Source organism: Carlito syrichta, unplaced genomic scaffold, assembly GCF_000164805.1.
Source record: "Carlito syrichta isolate Samal-C Ts95f unplaced genomic scaffold, Tarsius_syrichta-2.0.1 Scaffold301645, whole genome shotgun sequence".
In the NCBI taxonomy this organism is placed as follows: Eukaryota; Metazoa; Chordata; class Mammalia; order Primates; family Tarsiidae; genus Carlito; species Carlito syrichta.
Window position 1 is genome coordinate 283,334 of NW_007245741.1, and position 17,109 is coordinate 300,442.

The window sequence follows — 17,109 nt, forward strand, 5'->3', positions numbered from 1 at the left end:
AAAAAAAAAAAAAAAAAAAAAATATATATATATATATATATATATGTCAAGATACCTGTCTTGCTTCCTCAACCAAATTATCTATTGTTCTTTTGGGCTGCTGATGGACTTCTTATCTTGAGCTTTCACAAATGATTTGCTCAGTAGGGAACTAGATTACAAGGATTCTTAAAGTTAAAACTAATTCTATAGGGTCAAGAAGCTGTCCCAGGTCACTTAATTCTTATTACATGGCAGCAGCCAAGCCATGTGGCCTTCTGAAGCTTAAGTGTCATTAACGTCCCATGGTAATACAATAGCCCACCAGTCCTACTTTTTGGTACTTACGCTGCTGCTTGTCTTTCAGGTGCTTACATCATGCCGTGCCTTCCTTGTGACAGCACGAATTCCCACCAAGGTAAGCATTGATGAGGCTCCTCTTCCCAATATTCACACACATGCACACATACTGCACACAAACATGCATATTCATCCACATGCATTCTCACAAACACATGTGCACACATACACACTTACACAAACTCTAACACAACACACTCACACCTCCCTTACATAGATTTATGATTTAGGCTAATGTGTTCAGACTTCTCTTAGTACGCTCATGTTTTCATGTTCTCTGCAGAAAGCATCTCAAGGTTGGGATGACAACCATTTTTTGCTCCTTTGTTCCCTCTCTTTGTGTAAAGTCTTCCCAAGATAAGTGGTAAAGCATTTTGTCCCCCTGTCCCTGAAGCCCCATGTCCCAGTGTTTTTCTCCCCTAAATGGGGCTTAGCTTCCTCTTTCCATAAGTCTACTTTTTATTACCTTCAGTCCAGTACTGGCAGATTTTTCTAAGGCTTTAGACATGTGGGAAATAACCTTCAAAACTCTACAAAGTACATTACCAGTAATGTAACCACTTCAGTCACTCTCCTTGTACTCTGGTGTTGCCTATAAAAAATAGCATGACACCACTATTTCTTCAAACGATTGACAGATTTTTCATGAGGTGCTCTTCATTACTTGGTGCAAATTAAAATTTGAACTGGTATCTCATGAATTAAGCATAGCAATGTCTGATTTTGTTTCTGTACCTAATAGGGATTGATTATTTTTATAAAATATAGACTGAATGGTAGCAGGAAATTGGGATTTTTTTTTTCTAAAAAAGTGATGAAAACTAACATTGATTGAGTGTTGTTTTAGTACATCATTTAATCCTTAATATTATCTCTTGAGAGCTGTAGGTCCCATTATTATCCCTTTTTTTATAAATGAGAAAATGGCACAGTGTGGTTCAGTAACTTGCTAAGGTGTGTCTTCCACTACTAGTTGAGAGATGCTTGATTCTAATCTAGGGAGCCTCTGCTTAACTATATTGCTATTATTAGAATTTAATGAGTTATCTACTAAGTACATAAGTACATTCTTTCATTTAATTCTCATAGTAACCTTGTAGGTGAGCTGTTGGAAAATAGTTCAAAGATGCGAAGTTGACTTGCTTAAGGATTCCCAAATAATGAAGGGGAGAAAAAGGAATTAACTTACTCTTTTCTGCTTTTCACTGAGTCGAACTTCCTCCCCTGCTCACATACTCAGGAAAATGTTAAGGTTTGGTAGATGCATTCAGCCTTATTGTGCTGTCATGTTTGGGTTGTAGTATTATTTACTCGTCTTCTTAGTCCTTTCTTGTTTCTTAAAGTTTAACATTTAACCATTGTTTTGTGAATTCCTACTTATGTACCAAAATAGGGTGCCATAATGTTACAGGTACTTATTAAATAGATCTTTTAGGACTTGCAATCTAATTATTAGCATGATTTTCACAGAATTTTCGGAAGATGCCAGCCCACGTTTTTCTTCCTATAGGCTTAGGGTACCTGCTGCCTTTTTTCTTTCTTATTATTCAAATGTTAACTTTTATAAAGTTTCTCCAAGGAATGAGACTTTTAGTCCCAGTTCCTTTTGATAATATAAAGCGAGTCTACATGTTTATAATTTGTTATAAAGAAAATCAATGATTATGTCAATGAAGTTGGACTAAACCAGCTATACATTGAATCTAAAGGAAAGACAAAAGCAACAACAACAACCAATAAAACTCCAAAAGCCTGAAGGCTTGATATGAGGAAGTGAATTAGGCATTATCTCAATGGTGAGAAATTAATTGCAGAAAGAAATTTTATGAGCTTAAGAAGATAGTCAAGAACCGTATAGAATAGAAGACACTTAAGTAATATGCATACCCTAATATGTCCAGACACAGTGGAAGGCATATTACCTCTTGGAAGTCACCTGTCTTCCATTTGTTGGGTGATCTTACACTATCCCCTTCTTGCTCTGCCCTGAGACAAGGCATGTCTTCAACCCATGATGTATACAATGTTTCACAGCCAGCCAGGGTAGTTTGAATGTTGTATACAATGTTTCACAGCCTGGCCAGGGTAGTTTGAACATTGATTCTGATTCCCGATATTGTTAGTATCACAAATAAAGAAATGCAGATTTTCCTCCAAAGTGATCTACTTGCAGGTTTCCTACTTGTAGAAGGCTGGTTTTTATGTGCTAGTGTAAGTCTTGACTGAGAAGTAAAACCAGTGTCAATGATACTGATTTTCAGGAAAAAAAAATGACATTCAGTACATTAGCGTAAAATAAGCACTGATTATGACATGGATGTCTTCTCTTTTAGTGTAAAGTAATTTGGAAATAATTATATTTAGAACATTAGTGTAAAGTCAACACTAATTATGGCATAGATGTCTTCTCTTTGGGGACTGATATAATTTAACACATTTTTGTCTTTTTATTGTGAGATGGACCTCATATATGGTCAAGTGCACAAAACAGAGATGTACATCTCGGTGATTAATTACAAAATACTTCTGCAGTTACATCCAGATGGAGGAATAGAACTGAGCCATCACCTCAGAAGGCTTAAACTCTGCTGTCATGGGTGGGTGATTATTAGATCAGGGAATGATTTGCAGAGAAGGCAGGTTGAAAAGTCAGCTGACATCAACCAGACAAATAAGGAGAGTCATGCTGTTCAGAAGGTTTAGCAGTTTGGAAGACCACAGTGCGTTTGGGGAACTGGAGTATGGACTGAGGGTTGTGGAGGAGGCTCTGGTGGAGGAAAATAGGATGGAAAGGTAGACAGGACCTAGGTCTGGCCAAGGAGCTGAAGCACGGACTGCTGCCTGGGGAATGGTGGGAGTTACCGAAGGATGGCAGCCATTTAATCACATTTAGATTTGCTCTGTTGCCTGTGGGAAGGGCACAGTGTTGCTAGGGCTTGCAGGTGGGGTGAGCAAGAGACTGGTGGAAAAGCTATTGATAGCCTGTGCTAATTCCTTCCTTTTATCTAATCCATCACTAATCTGTGGTTTTGATGAAAAAAAAAATGTCCTCAGGTATTCACGCAGCCTGCATCTGTCTGAGCTTCCTAACTAGTCTTCTTGCCCCTCCTACTCCTAAATCTAATCTGGTGACATTCTGTCTTTGGGGCGGGCTGGAGTGAGAGAATGATAAAAATAGCCACAGATGTGATAAAAAGATAATGATTTGAAACTTGCAATGATATCTTTCAGTATGTTTTAGGGATTCCCTTCCCCACTATTAATAATAATACCAGGCTGGGCTCGGTGGCTCAACCTGTAATCCCAGCACTTTGGGAGGCCGAGGTTCATGGATTGCCTGAGCCCATGGATTCAAGACCCGCCTGGGCAACTTGGCGAGACCTCATCTCTACAATAAATCAAAAAATTAGCCGGGTGTGGTAGTGCCTGTAGTTCCAGCTACTTGGAAGGCTGAAGTGGAAGGATCACCAGAGCCCAGCAGGTTGAGGTTGCGGTGGCCGGGAGCAGCCACTGCACTCCAGTCTGGGTGACTGAGTGAAACTCCAAATCAAAAAAAAAAAAAATAATAATAATAATAGTAATAATACCAGACTTTAACTCATCCCTATTAGTTGCTGATACTTCAAGATCTATTCCTTTTAATTTCTGCCTTTTCTTCTTCTTTTTTTTTTAATGCCTCTATGCCTTTGCAAATTTGTTTTCTTCTACCTGAATTATTTCCCTTTCCACCTTTTATTTGCTTGATGGACTTGAAGTCATTCTTCAGGGCCTAGCTGAAATGGCACCACTCTTCCCTGGCTTCCTAGCCCTTTGCTATCCCAGTGGAAACCCAGGTACAATAGAGTACCTTCTCTGACCTCCAGCCAACCTTGCTGAGCTAAATTGGACAAAGGTGCCCATTTCTATTCCTGATGATGCTGATGCCAACTGTATTTTCATACTTCTTTGGCTATAAGAGAGCATACCTGTTCACACTTTTCCCCACTCTTTCACTGAGATGCCCACCAAGGGTCAGTTTGTTTCCAAACCTGTTTATAGCAGTTATAATTACAATGGCAAATGTTTTTGATGAAAGATATTTCATATAGCAATGAAATATAAGTGCAAAAGGAGAATGTCTATTAAATACTAAATGTTGATAAAATTGAATTGCTTTAAAAATTGCTGTCCTAAGGACCAGACAACTGTTAAAGGTGGGGGAGTGGTGAGGAGCATAATAATATAGAAAACTCCTCCCCTCACATTGCTCTACAAGCGTTTTCCAGTTCTCACTCCATTTTAAAAGAGACTTGAATTGGAAGGTGGATGTGTGTGTGGCTCATAGAGAAAGATCCCTGGAGGACCAGGAGTGGACTTACAGAGAAACTGTGGCACTATATTAAAGGGTGGCAAACAAAAATATGTTTATAAGTTTTAAAATAGCGGAGATAGGTATGTATACTTTTTAGAAAACAATTCCCCTCTTTAAATGACTTTTCAAAATTAAACCATGTCTACATATTGATAATGATAGGTAAGAAAACCTCTACTCTGAGTGTTTTTAAACATATGACTTCAATGCTGCATTTAATTCTTGGAGGACAAAATATGCATCTCATTCCTCTTCGTATTTCCAATGCTGGCACATAGTAAGTGGGCTTTCCATAAATATCTGTCAGTTGACTAAGTGAGTAATGAAAGGATGAATTTTCTTTCTACTTCCAGTTGTCATCATCATACTTTACGATGTCTAGCTGGACATTGAGAGATTTTCTGCTCTTAAGATTTAGCTTACCAGTGGATCATGGTACGAATTACCACCAGGGAGCAGTCCTGAATCCCCTTGTAGCTTTGGTTCTGAATGTGATCTTTTGCCATTATAGTTCTAAGTTTAACATGAGAGGGTAAAATAAATTGATCCAACTCAGTCCCCTATTGTCTCTAGCTCATGCTCTGTGACTGTTTGCTGTAATAAGATGAAAGACTACAAAACTGGGAGAAAGATTAATGGCTACTGACCAGGGAAAACAGGCAAAGAATGAAAGACTGGGGATATATTGGGGGGAAAAAAAGAACTGCTGATTACAGAAGAAGAGAGGAACGGACACTTAATATTAAAACAGGAAGGAAGTAATCATTTATCTACATGCAGAGAGAAGACTTTTATTTAACTGTATGTATTCCATTTAAACATCGTTTAAAATTCCTAAGTATTGTCTTTGTGTAAATATGGATTTATTTGCATAAAAATGGGTTTAATTTGGATAAATATGGTTTTATTTCTCTAAACCCATTCAAAATAATAGTTTTTATGGAGGATGGTGGAAGGAAGGATGACTCTAATAAGTGGTCAGAACATAATACAAAGAGGTAAGGAAAAAAGAGAATTGACTTTATCCTGATACGAGTTTCTAAAGTAAATTTTATAATATTTAAAGAAAAAAGTATGTTTAGATGGTTTCTTTCATACATTTAATTTTCAATGAATAAATAGTGGAGAAGTACAACAAGTTTTTCTTGGGTTTGTCCCTGGATGAAATGTAAGAAGTCAGGCTTGCGACTTCCTTTCAATCCTTTGGTAAAGTGAATAATAAATACTTTTTCTGAAATATGATAAATCACAGTATCTTGTGGAATGAATGGAGATATTAAACCAGCCTACTTTCAGAATATGTTCCAGTATTTTATTTGCTCTCTGGCTGTTTCTAATTGTAGCATTTCTTTTACTTTGAATTGCATGTTTTCAAACCCTCATTGCAGGTCTGTCTTTCCCCCTCTCCCCTCAATTGCAGCTCGAGTTAACCTTCAGCTACTTGGAGATTCACGGAGTCATCTGCAGCAAACCAGCTCAGGTGAGTATGAACAAGAGACCTATCATTGCAAGGCCATGCTCTTTCTTGAGTTCCTGAAACCATGTCTTCTGCTTTGGATTCAATATTGAAAGTTTTTTGAGACAAAGTAAATACATAAGATTTTTTTAGGGAAGATAGAATTTTCATATTGAGAGACTCAACAGTGACTGTGTGGGCAGGAGTTGGGAATTTGTTCTGATAAGGAAGAAACATTTACTGTAACTCAATTTGGGAAGAACTAATTAGCTCTTGTGGTAGCTGGCGATGTAAACATGAGCATACTGTTCCTTAGAGAGTTTGTACAACAAGCGTTAACACTAAAATTTCATAACCATTGCACTACTATATAAGGTCTTTCTGGGAATATCATAATAAATGAATTTTTTGGTGTTAATAAAATGTAGGTTTTAAAAAACTTATTGAGCTATAAGTAACTGCAGTAAACTAAAGTATACAATTTGATATGTGTCCACATACATATGACAGTGAAACCACAATCAAGATACTTAACATACTAATCACCTCACTATTTCCTCATACACCTATTTCCTTGTACATCTTAGCAAACAAACACCCTTCGTCCCCTTCTGCAGTCAGCCTGCAGGCATCTGCTTTTTGTTGCAATAGTTTGTATTTTTAAGAATTTTATATGAATGGAATCCTACAATGTGTACCCTTTTCTGTCTGGCTTCTTTTAGTAGGTTTAATTATTTTGAGATTGATTTATTTTGTTGCATATCTTATCCATTCTTTTTAGTTGCTGAGTAGTGTTCTATTGTATGACTGTATAACAGGTTTTTCGTTCATTCATCTGGTGATGGATATTTGGGCTGTTTCCCATTTTGGCTATAAGAAATAAAGCTGCTATGAATATTTATAGTCTTTGATTGGACATATACATTGATTTCCCATGTGTAGATACCTAGGAGTAGAAAGGCTGAGTCATATGATAAGTGTGTTTATCTTTTTGAGAAACTGCCAAACTATTTCCCAAAGTGGTTGTACTATTTTATATTGCCACTAGCAGCATGTGAGAGTTCTGGCTTCTCCACATCCTCCCTAATACTGGTATGGCCTTTTCAATGTTAGCCATTCTAATGGGTATGGAATGCTTTTGCATTTCTCTAATGACAGAATATGTTGAGGGTGTTTTTGTTTTTGTTTTTCTTTTTCTTTTGTGACTCAGGATCTCACTCTGTCACCCAGGCTGGAGTGTACTCTGATCATGATCACTGCATAACTCACCGCAGCCTTGACCTCTTTGGCTCAGGCAATCCTTCTACCTCAGCCTCCTGAGTAGTTAGGGCTACAGGTGTGCACCTCCATGCCTGACTATTTTTTTTATTTGAAGAGATGAGGTCTCACTATGTTGCCTAGCCTGGTCTTGAACTCTTGGACTCAAGCGGTCCTCTCTTTTCAGCCTCCAAAGTGTTGGGATTGCGGTTGTGAGCTACCACACCTGGCCATGAACGTCTTTTTATCTATTTGCCATCATGTATTTTCTTTGGTGAAGTGTCAGTTCAATTTTGCTGTTTTTTTTTTCCCTTCTCAGCCTTGTGAAGGTTCTGCAATTTTGCTGTTTAAAAAAATTTCTTTTTAAATTTTTATTTCTTTTTCTGAGTTGGAGTCTCACTCTGTTGCTCAGGCTAGAGTGCAGTGGCACACTCATGGCCACCCCAGTGTCGACCTGCTGGACTCCAGCACTCCTTCCGCCTCAGCCTTCCAAGTAGACTTAACTGCAGGGGTGTGCTTCCATGCCCAACTAATTTTTTTTTTTTTTTAATTTAATTGTAGGGACGAGGTCTCGCCAAGTTGCCTGAGCTGGTCTCCGACCCGTGGGCTCAGGCAATCCACCTGCCTCGGCCTCCCAAAGTGGTGGGATTACAGGCTGAACCACCAAGCCTGGCCAAATTTGCCATTTTAAAAACTAGGTGGTTTTCTTATTGAGTTTGGGGAGTTTTTTTTTTTTTTTGAATATGTATTTTCTGGATATCAGATATTTCTCTCAATCTGTGACTTTTCTTTTTATTCTTTTAACAGTGTTTTTAAAAGAACAGAAGTTTTAAGTTTTGATGAAATCCAATTTATCAATATTCTCTTTTATGGGTCATGCTTTTGGTGTCATATTGAATAAATCTTTGCTTAACCCAAGGTGGCAGAATGTTCTATATTTCCTGTATATCTGATCTATGATCCATTTTAAAGTAATTTTTGTATGTAAAGCAATGTATGGATCAAAGGGTTTTTTTGCATATGTTTAGTATGTTTATTTTTTTCGGTACCACTTGTTTGAAAGACTATTGTTACCTCACTGGCATGTTTTCACTTTGTTCAAAATCAGTTGTCCATGTCAGTATGCGTATTTATAAATTCTGAATCCTGTCCTTTAATCTATTTGTCTTAATGCCACTATCATACTGTCTTGATTACTGTGGCTCTCCAACAAAACTTGAAATCAGATAGTATGTCATCTAGCTTCGTTCTTCTTTTTAAAAATTGCTTTAGTGATTTTTAGGTCCTTTGCAATTCCATATGAGTTTTAGAATCACCCTAGTTTCTATAAAAAGCCTACTGGGATTTTGAATGGGATTACGACGAATCTTTAGATCAATTTAGGGAGGACTGACATCTTAATAATGTGGAATCTTCCGACTCAAGAAAACTGTATATTTCTCCAATTGTTTAGATCTTTCTAAAATTCTCTCAGCAGTATTTTGTTTTAGCTTTCAACGTACAGATCTTATATATATTTTGTCAGGTTTATTCTTCAGTATTTCACGTTCTTTGATGCTACTAAATAACATTTAAAAAAATGCTAATTTCTAATTGTTTCTTGCTGGTATTAGAAATACAATTGATTTTTGTGTATTCATCATGTATCTTACTACCTTGTCATACTCACCTATTAGTTCAAGTAGCTTTTTCTAAATAGATTCTATCATTTTCTACAGTTGATGTCATTTGTGAGTATGGATGGATGCCCGTTATTTTCAGTATGAATGCCTTTTCTTTCTTTTTCTTGCCTTATTGCTGTTGGGAGATTTCCTCTATAGGTATTTCATACTGTACTCATATATGTCTTGCTGAGTATGCCAATAATTGAGTGCTGTGCCAATTTACCAAGACAGTTTCTCAGGATTATGGTTGCAGTGAACAACCTTGTGGGATGATAGAACACTTCCATTTGAACAAAGAGTAGGCTTGCTTAACTGCTTACCATGAAAACAGTAGATTCCCCAAGCCCAAGGGTTCTTTTTCTGTAAACAACCACTGTGTTTGTAGGCATCCATCTGAATTCCCAGCACATCACCTTGTGAGACTTTGAGGGCAGGGGGAATCTATGCAAATATGGTGCTTGTGCCCTTTGTTGTGCCATGAATAATAAAGTCCTAAATCTCTGACTCAGGTGTCTCCTTTCTTCTTCCAGCAGCCCTGAAACAGTGACAGGCTAACTTCTTGGCTTATAAATAGGGGGAAATAAAATCTCAGACCATGGCAATTATCCCTGTACCTCCAGGACACTGCTGAATAGAAGTGACAAGAGCAAAATTTGCTGTCGTATTCCTTATCTTTGAGTGAAAGCACCCATTCTTTCACTGTTAAGTGTGATGTCAGCCATAGGTGTTTATAGATGCCCTTTACCTGGTTGGAGAAAGTTTACTGGGAATGTTTATCAGGAATTAGTTTGGATTTTGTCAATTTTTAAAAATCTATTGAGATTATTGTGTCTTTTTTTTGTTTTTGTTTTGTTTTGGCTTGTTAAAATGTTGAATTATATTGATTGACTTTTGAATAGCAAATCAACCTTTCCTTTCTGGGATAAACACCACTGGTCATGAAATTTAAAAAAATATATAATTCTTGGAGTCCATGTGTTAAAATATTGTGAAGAAAGTTTTGCATTGATATTTGTGAGTTACTGGTTTCTAGTCTTTTAAAAATGTTTTTGGCTGGCTTCTGTATCATAATAATCATGAATTTATAGACTGAATTGGGAAGTAGTCCCTCTTTTTTTTATGTTGAGTTGGTACTAATTCTTTTTAAATGTTTAGTTCATTTACTGGCAAAGTTATTTGGGCCTTGAGTTTTCTCTTTGGGAAGGTTTTAAACTACAAGTCCATTTCTTTAATAGACATAGATCCATTCATGTTTTTCTTTTTGAGTAAGCTTTGGTAGTTTGTGTCTTTTAAGAAATTTGTTCATTTAATGTAAGTTGTCAGATTTATTGATATAAAGTTGTTCATAGTGTCAACTTGTTGTCATTTTAATATCTGTAGAGTAAAATTCCTGATATTGATAGTTTGGTTCTCTCTCTCCCTATATCAGTTGAGTTAGAGGTTTATCAATTTTATTGGTCATCTCAAAGAATCTACTCTGTTGGTTTCATTGATTTTCTTTATTGATTTTATTAAGTTTCTGTTTTGTAGTTCATTGATACTTGCTTCAATCTTTATTATATTCTTTCTTTGACTTTTTGTTTAGCTTTTAAAACTATAAAGAAAATGTATACATGTATGTGTTTGTGTTTGTAGAATCTGCTGGTAATGTTCCTAGAAAAAAATTGCCAAAATTGTCACTATGTTAATTGAGATTGTATTCAAATCCTTGGAACTTTTCCACAGTTCATCTTAGAACAATGTTTTATCTTATGTGTTTATCATTCTCCAGAAACTAGAGTTTGAAAGAAAAATCACAGCACCATATGTTTGCCCAAATGGGCAAACATATGCAGTGGTGAATGATCACTCGTGAATGATGGCATAATGACATAACCAGGGCTTTCTTGCTGGTCTTAATTCAGGAATGTTTATATTTATGATTTGGAGGCTGGGATGGGAGCAGAAGGGCATTAGTGACATGTTAATGCCAAGGTTATATCAAAATCTGATTTGACTGTGGTGTTTAATTATGAGAAAGGATGTTGATGCAGCAAGACTAATTTTCCCATGTGGCTGCCAGAATTGGTCTTACCACATTTTGTAATCCTGCCCCCTTCAATATGTCTACTCTTCAGAGGAACTGTGTGTCTATAAAGCAGGCTGCCTCAGCCCTGTGAAATGGTTCTATCAGTTTAAGTATCAAGAGAAGAGCTTTACAGCAGTGCTTCAGCTTAACTTTGTCTAGTGGTATGGATCTTGGAATCGAAATTATGGTAAACATTGATACTGCTTCCATAAAGGGGCTAGCAGGTCAGAGACTGGCAGTATCAGTAACCTAGTGGTATTTAAAATTTGATGTAACTAGGTATTGTGGCTCATGCTTGTAATCATAACACTTTGGGAGGCCAAGGCAGGAGAATCACTTGAAGCAGGAGTTTGAGATCAGCCTGGGCAACATAGTGAGACCTTGTCTCTACAAAAAATAAAAATAAAAACAATTAGCCCAGTGTCTGAGGTTTCAGCTACTTGGAGGCTGAGGTGGGAGGGTAACTTGAGTCCAGGAAGTCAAGGCTGCAGTGAGCCATGATTGTGCTACTGCATTCCAGCTTGGGTGACAGTGAGACTCTGATTCAAAAAACAAAATAAAAGTAAAGAAAAAAAATTGATGTTTGTGGGAGTTGCCTGTGGTGCTTTTTATAAATACAGACCCCTTTGGTAGTATCCCTCTCTATGTCACATCGCACCTTCCCACATAGACACACACAATAACATACACACAGAACAGTTAGGATCCCAATGTTAGGGATGGACATTTGCAGTTTTATCAAGTGCACCACTTGATTTTTGTAGTGTTCCAAAAGTTGAGAACCTGTTACCTGTGTATCCCCAGGTTCCTTGATGTCTCTAGTTTTTCTCTTAAAGTAAAATCATAAGGATGATAGTGTCTGTTGGTGGCACTTACAACCTAGCCTTGATAGGAATTATTTTCTAATGGTCTCTGGGATTGATTTTTTAGTCACTGCTATTTTTTTTTTTTTTGAGTTGGAGTCTCACTCTGTCGCCCAGACTGGAGTGCAGTGGCTGCTTCCGGCCACCGCAGCTTTGACCTGCTGGGGGCTCCAGCGATCCTTCCACCTCAGCCTTCCAAGTAGCCGGAATTACAGGCATGCGCTTCCATGCCTGGCTGATTTTTTGATGTATTGTAGAGATGAGGTCTCGCTGCCCAGGCGGGTCTCGAGCCCGCGGGCTCAGGCAATCCACTCACCTTAGTCTCCCAAAGGCACGGGATTACAGGCTGAGTCACCGAGCCCGGTTTATCATTGCTATTTTTATTATAATTTAATTATAGTTTTTAAATTCAGATGAAATTCCTGGGACAGACACATTGCAGAGTATGTCAGAGTGAGTGAATGTGTTACTGAGTTAGTGAAATGTGATTTTTGTTATTGCTATTTTATTGCTATTTACTTATTGTATAAGTCTCAGTTCCATAGCACTTTTTGAGTTCTGTTGCCTTCCTGGTCAGTAAATTGAGATCAGCAGTTTTATAGTAATATAATTTTTGGACTGTTTCTTATATAACTGAACACCTGCTGTGAGTTAAATAGAGTTAATTGTTATGTGACAGAGAGATACTGGTAAACCACCCTTCAGGTCAGTATTTCTGTTAGAGAAAAGAAGAACACCTCACAGATCTGTTGACTGGGATTAGTTTGTTTTTTTTTTGACTTGGAGTCTCACTCTGTTGCCCAAACAGGAGTGCAGTGGCACGCTCCCGGCCACCGTAGCCTCAACCTGCTGGGCTCCGGCCATTCCTCCCCCTTAGCCTTCCAAGTAGCTGGAACTACAGGTGCGTGCTACCACGCCCGGCTAATTTTTGATTTATTGTAAAGATGAGGTCTTGCCATGTTGCCTAGGTGGGTCTCGAACCCACGGACTCAGGTAGTCCACTCACCTCAGCCTCTCAAAACGCTGGGATTACAGACCTGAGCCACTGAGCCTGACTGGGATTAGTTTTTTTAAAAAAATGCTGCTCTTAAAGTTTAGTCAGGTTCTTCTACCTTAAAAAAGGAGGTAGGCTGGGCGTGGTGGCTTCTGCCTGTACTCCCATCACTTTGGGAGGTCAAGGCTATAGGATTGATTGCTTGAGCCCAGGAATTTTAGACCAGCCTGGGCAACACAGTGAGACCTTATTTCTAACAACAACAACAACAAAATTAGCTGAGCATGGTGGCGTGCACCTGTAGTCCCAGCCACTTGGGAAGCTGAGGTGGAAAGATCACCCTAGCCCAGGAGGTTGAGGCAACTGAGTGAGACCCTGCCTCAAGAGAGAGAGAGGGGGAGAGGTAGAGAGAAAGGAGATGAGATGGGGTTGGAAATTTGAATCATAAATAAGATACTACAGGCTTGATCTCTGATTATTGTTTTAAATGTGTATTAGTGGTCATGGTTTACATCCTGCTAGAAAATGTGTTTTAAAGAAAATGTGTTAGCCGGGCTCAGTGGCTCAGCCTGTAATCCCGTGCTTTGGGAGGCTGAGGAGAGTGGATTGCCAGAGCCCCGGGTTCGAGACCTGCCTGGGCAACTTGGTGAGCCCTCATCTCTACAACAAATAAAAAAATTAGCCAGACGTGGATGCACGCGCCTGTAGTTCCAGCTACTTGGAAGGCTGAGGCGGAAGGATAGCCGGAGCCCAGCAAGTTGAGGCTGCGGTGACCGGGAGCGGTCATGGCACTCCAGTCTGGGCGACAGAGTGAGACTCCAACTCAAAAAAAGAGAAGAAAATGTGTTTTAAACATTCTGTTCCTCCCCAGCTGAAGTAGGAGGGAAAAGGGTATTTGATGGGGAGTTCTTATTTTATGATAAGGTGATTTATTGTGTTGGTTCCACCTCTATCATTTTGTTGCAGTCTTTATTATGCAAAGGTGGTGACATCTTATGCAGGGCTTTGTGAGTGGTTTCATGTACGGTTGAATTGAAGGCCTCATTTCTTCCTCCACCTGTCACCTTTTTTTCTTCCTTGTCATTCTATTCAATCCTGTGCAATTAAAGATGATTAGGTGTTAAGATTAAGTGGAATTAGAATAAGCTAATTACTAATTACTCGCACCCAAACTGTGAACTGAATAGATGCACTAGGTGTGAAGAATGTGAAAGTACCCTGTAGTGAAAAATATAATTACCCATGTTGGGAATGTTGGGGGTGGGATATAGAGCACAGACACCAGACACAGTGGCACATTCAGTGTCTGGCTTTTAAAAACATGCAAATGCACAGATATGTGCACATGAAACATAGGAGCCTAACCACACAAAGTATCTTTAGTCTTACTTAGGACACTTCATAGATTCCTGGGATTGGTTATGAAACACATCTGGGTATGATAATACTCTTTTTTATATTTGGATCAACTTTTGGAAGACAAATGCAGCCTTTACCTTAAAAATTTTAAAGGCTTCACCTTTCATTTTTTGAAGAACATGCTGAAAATTAGGATTAAAATTTTGTTTTTACATACAACTAACTGGCACAGAGGTGGTATTTATTAAATACTTGTTGACAGATTCTTCTAGAGGTATGTATGAAAAAATAACATCTTAAAAACGGTACATTACTGGCCAGGCTTGGTGGCTCAGCCTGTAATCCCAACACTTTGGGAGGCCGAGGCAAATGGACTGCCTGAGCCCACGGGTTTGAGACCTGCTTGGGCAACTTGGTGAGACCTTGTCTCTACAATAAATAAAAAATTAGCCCGGCATGGTAGTGCGCACTTGTAGTTCTAGCTACTTGAAAGGTTGGCAGAAGGATCGCCAGAGTCCAGCAGGTCGATGCTGGGTAGCCATGAGTGTGCCACTGCACTTTAGCCTGGGCAACAGAGTGAGACTCCAACTCAAAAAAAAAAAAAAAGTACTCACTTTTTAAAAAATCTCATCATTTTGACAGATACCTCGCATTACTTTTCCTTTAGCAAAAATGTACTGAAAGACTTAACTTCTTATATTTTTCAGTTTGGCTAATTTTAGAAAAACCTAAGATAAAATCTAAAAATGCTTTGTTAATGCAGTTGGGTAGTTAGCACATTATGAACAGTGTTTCCCTGTCATATTTTTATATAAATTAAGAACAGGAAGTGTGTGAGAATATTTTGATGACGTGATCATCTAAAAGGGCTGAATTTTGGAAGAAAAAAAAATTAAGATGGGGTCTCAATATGTTGCCCAGGCTGTTCTCAAACTTCTAGGCTCAAGCTGTCCTTCCACCTCAGCCTTCCGGGTAACTAAGATTATAGGCATGAGCTACCATGCTCAGTTTATATAAAAGTTTTTGAGATTCAAGATAACGTCATCTTTTTAAAATGTGTTTGAAATTGAGTCTTCTTATTTGTAATGTGTCTATATTCAACTTTTTATCCTTTTTGTGACTTGCCCATTTTTTTCAAATTGACTTATACTTATTTATAGGACTAGCTGTGTGACCTCAGTCTCAACATTTTTTTGATATAAATTTTGACAACTCTAGCAGTTAATTATAGGAATTAGTTTTTGCCTAACACTAAACCTAATACTAAACATTTTATTAACTTGTTACCTTCATAGATTCCTTTCCAAGTATTCCCCCTTCTTAGAAAGTTTGAAAGATCTATAAGCATTTGATTTTTCTTTTACTCCCAGGCAAAGAGTTTTAACATTCTATTTAAATACCTCATAAGGTTTCTTGTCTTTAAAACATGAAACAAAAATAAAATAAAGATAGCTATCAGATTGCACTTGGGTACTCACAGAAAGATACAGTTATACTTACAGTGGATAGCAGAAATATGACAAACTTTGTAAGACTATATGTTGGTGAAAGGAGAAGTCATATGCAAATGTGGGAATTTATTGCTTATTTCCTATTTGAATCTGCCAGCTTGGCCCTTAGAAGCATTTCAGTTCTTCCATGTTTCTGACAACACCTCCACCCTCTATCCAAACTGTTCTTGGGTCTTAAACTAAGAGGGTTATTTTAAGGAAGTGCTTCTTAAAAAGAGGATATTGTGTTAGCGTATATCTGTGTGACTATGTAGCTTACAACATTTAAAATAAAAAATGGAAGGAACTGGACTCCTTATTAAGAAATGTCCAACCCGGTTCTTGCAGATGGTTGTGGAGACTGAGAAATGCAGCATCTCTATGAAGATGGCGTCACCTGAGGATGTGAACGACGTGCTGGCTCACATTGGCACCTGCCTGAGGAAGATATTTCCAGGCCTCTCTCCAGTGTGAGTTCCTCTGGGAAAAACTTGTTCTTCCTCAAAATGGCAAATGCAAAAATGCTTTTCTTGCCCTTTCACTTAGTTTATCTCTCAGACTTTCTCCTTCTTGTAAACATTAAATATCAAAACCCTAATTCAAACCCCTGTGATTTATATCTGAGGTTTTCTGTAGGGCTATGCTTTATTCCTTAAAGTGCTTGAGCGATGAAGGGATTTGGCGATCCTTTCACTTCTATTCACAAGACTAAAACAGAAACCTTTTAAATAGAACTTCAGGTTTGCACTAGTCTGAATTTTACTCACAGCTATTAGCAGAATGCCAGGGGCCGTGTGTCTTATATAAAGGTATCAGGTATAGTGTTAATGAAGAAAGAGAACTCTTTACTTTATTTGCTTTTTTATTTATAGTAAGAAGAAACTTAAAAAAAAAAGCTGAACATAAATATTAACCATTTTCACGGTCCTCTTAGTTTTTTGAGATACACATTGGGAACATAAATAAGTTTTGTTCATTCATACCTCTTTTTTTTTTTCTGGGTTAAGAATTTTATGTCAGGATAATGTGCTTATATACCAGAATTCACAGTTGGTGGAGTGTGTGGGTTGTTGCAAAGGGAGTATTAGGTTGGCTGAGGAGAAAAACAGAGAGATGTTTATGTCAGAAAGCTCCCTAAAATAATAGTTCATGGCCAGGCTCGGTGGCTCAGCCTGTAATCCCGCACTTTGGGAGGCTGAGGTGAGTGAATTGCCTGAGCCCGCGGGTTCGTGACCCGCCCGGGCAACTTGGTGAGACCTCATCTCTAC

At 38.1% G+C, this 17,109-nt stretch overlaps 1 protein-coding gene across 3 annotated transcripts in view; it reads left to right on the forward strand.

Moving 5' to 3' along the window:
- CARMIL1 (capping protein regulator and myosin 1 linker 1) overlaps nt 1–17,109 on the forward strand; it is a 361,962-nt gene that overhangs the window by 147,777 nt on the left and 197,076 nt on the right. For all 3 annotated transcript variants that reach the window (XM_008055062.2, XM_021710921.1, XM_021710920.1), the window contains exons 3-5: nt 347–397; nt 6,111–6,170; nt 16,190–16,311. In XM_008055062.2, the coding sequence (XP_008053253.2) occupies nt 347–397; nt 6,111–6,170; nt 16,190–16,311 (233 nt within the window). The remainder of the gene's footprint in view (nt 1–346; nt 398–6,110; nt 6,171–16,189; nt 16,312–17,109) is intronic.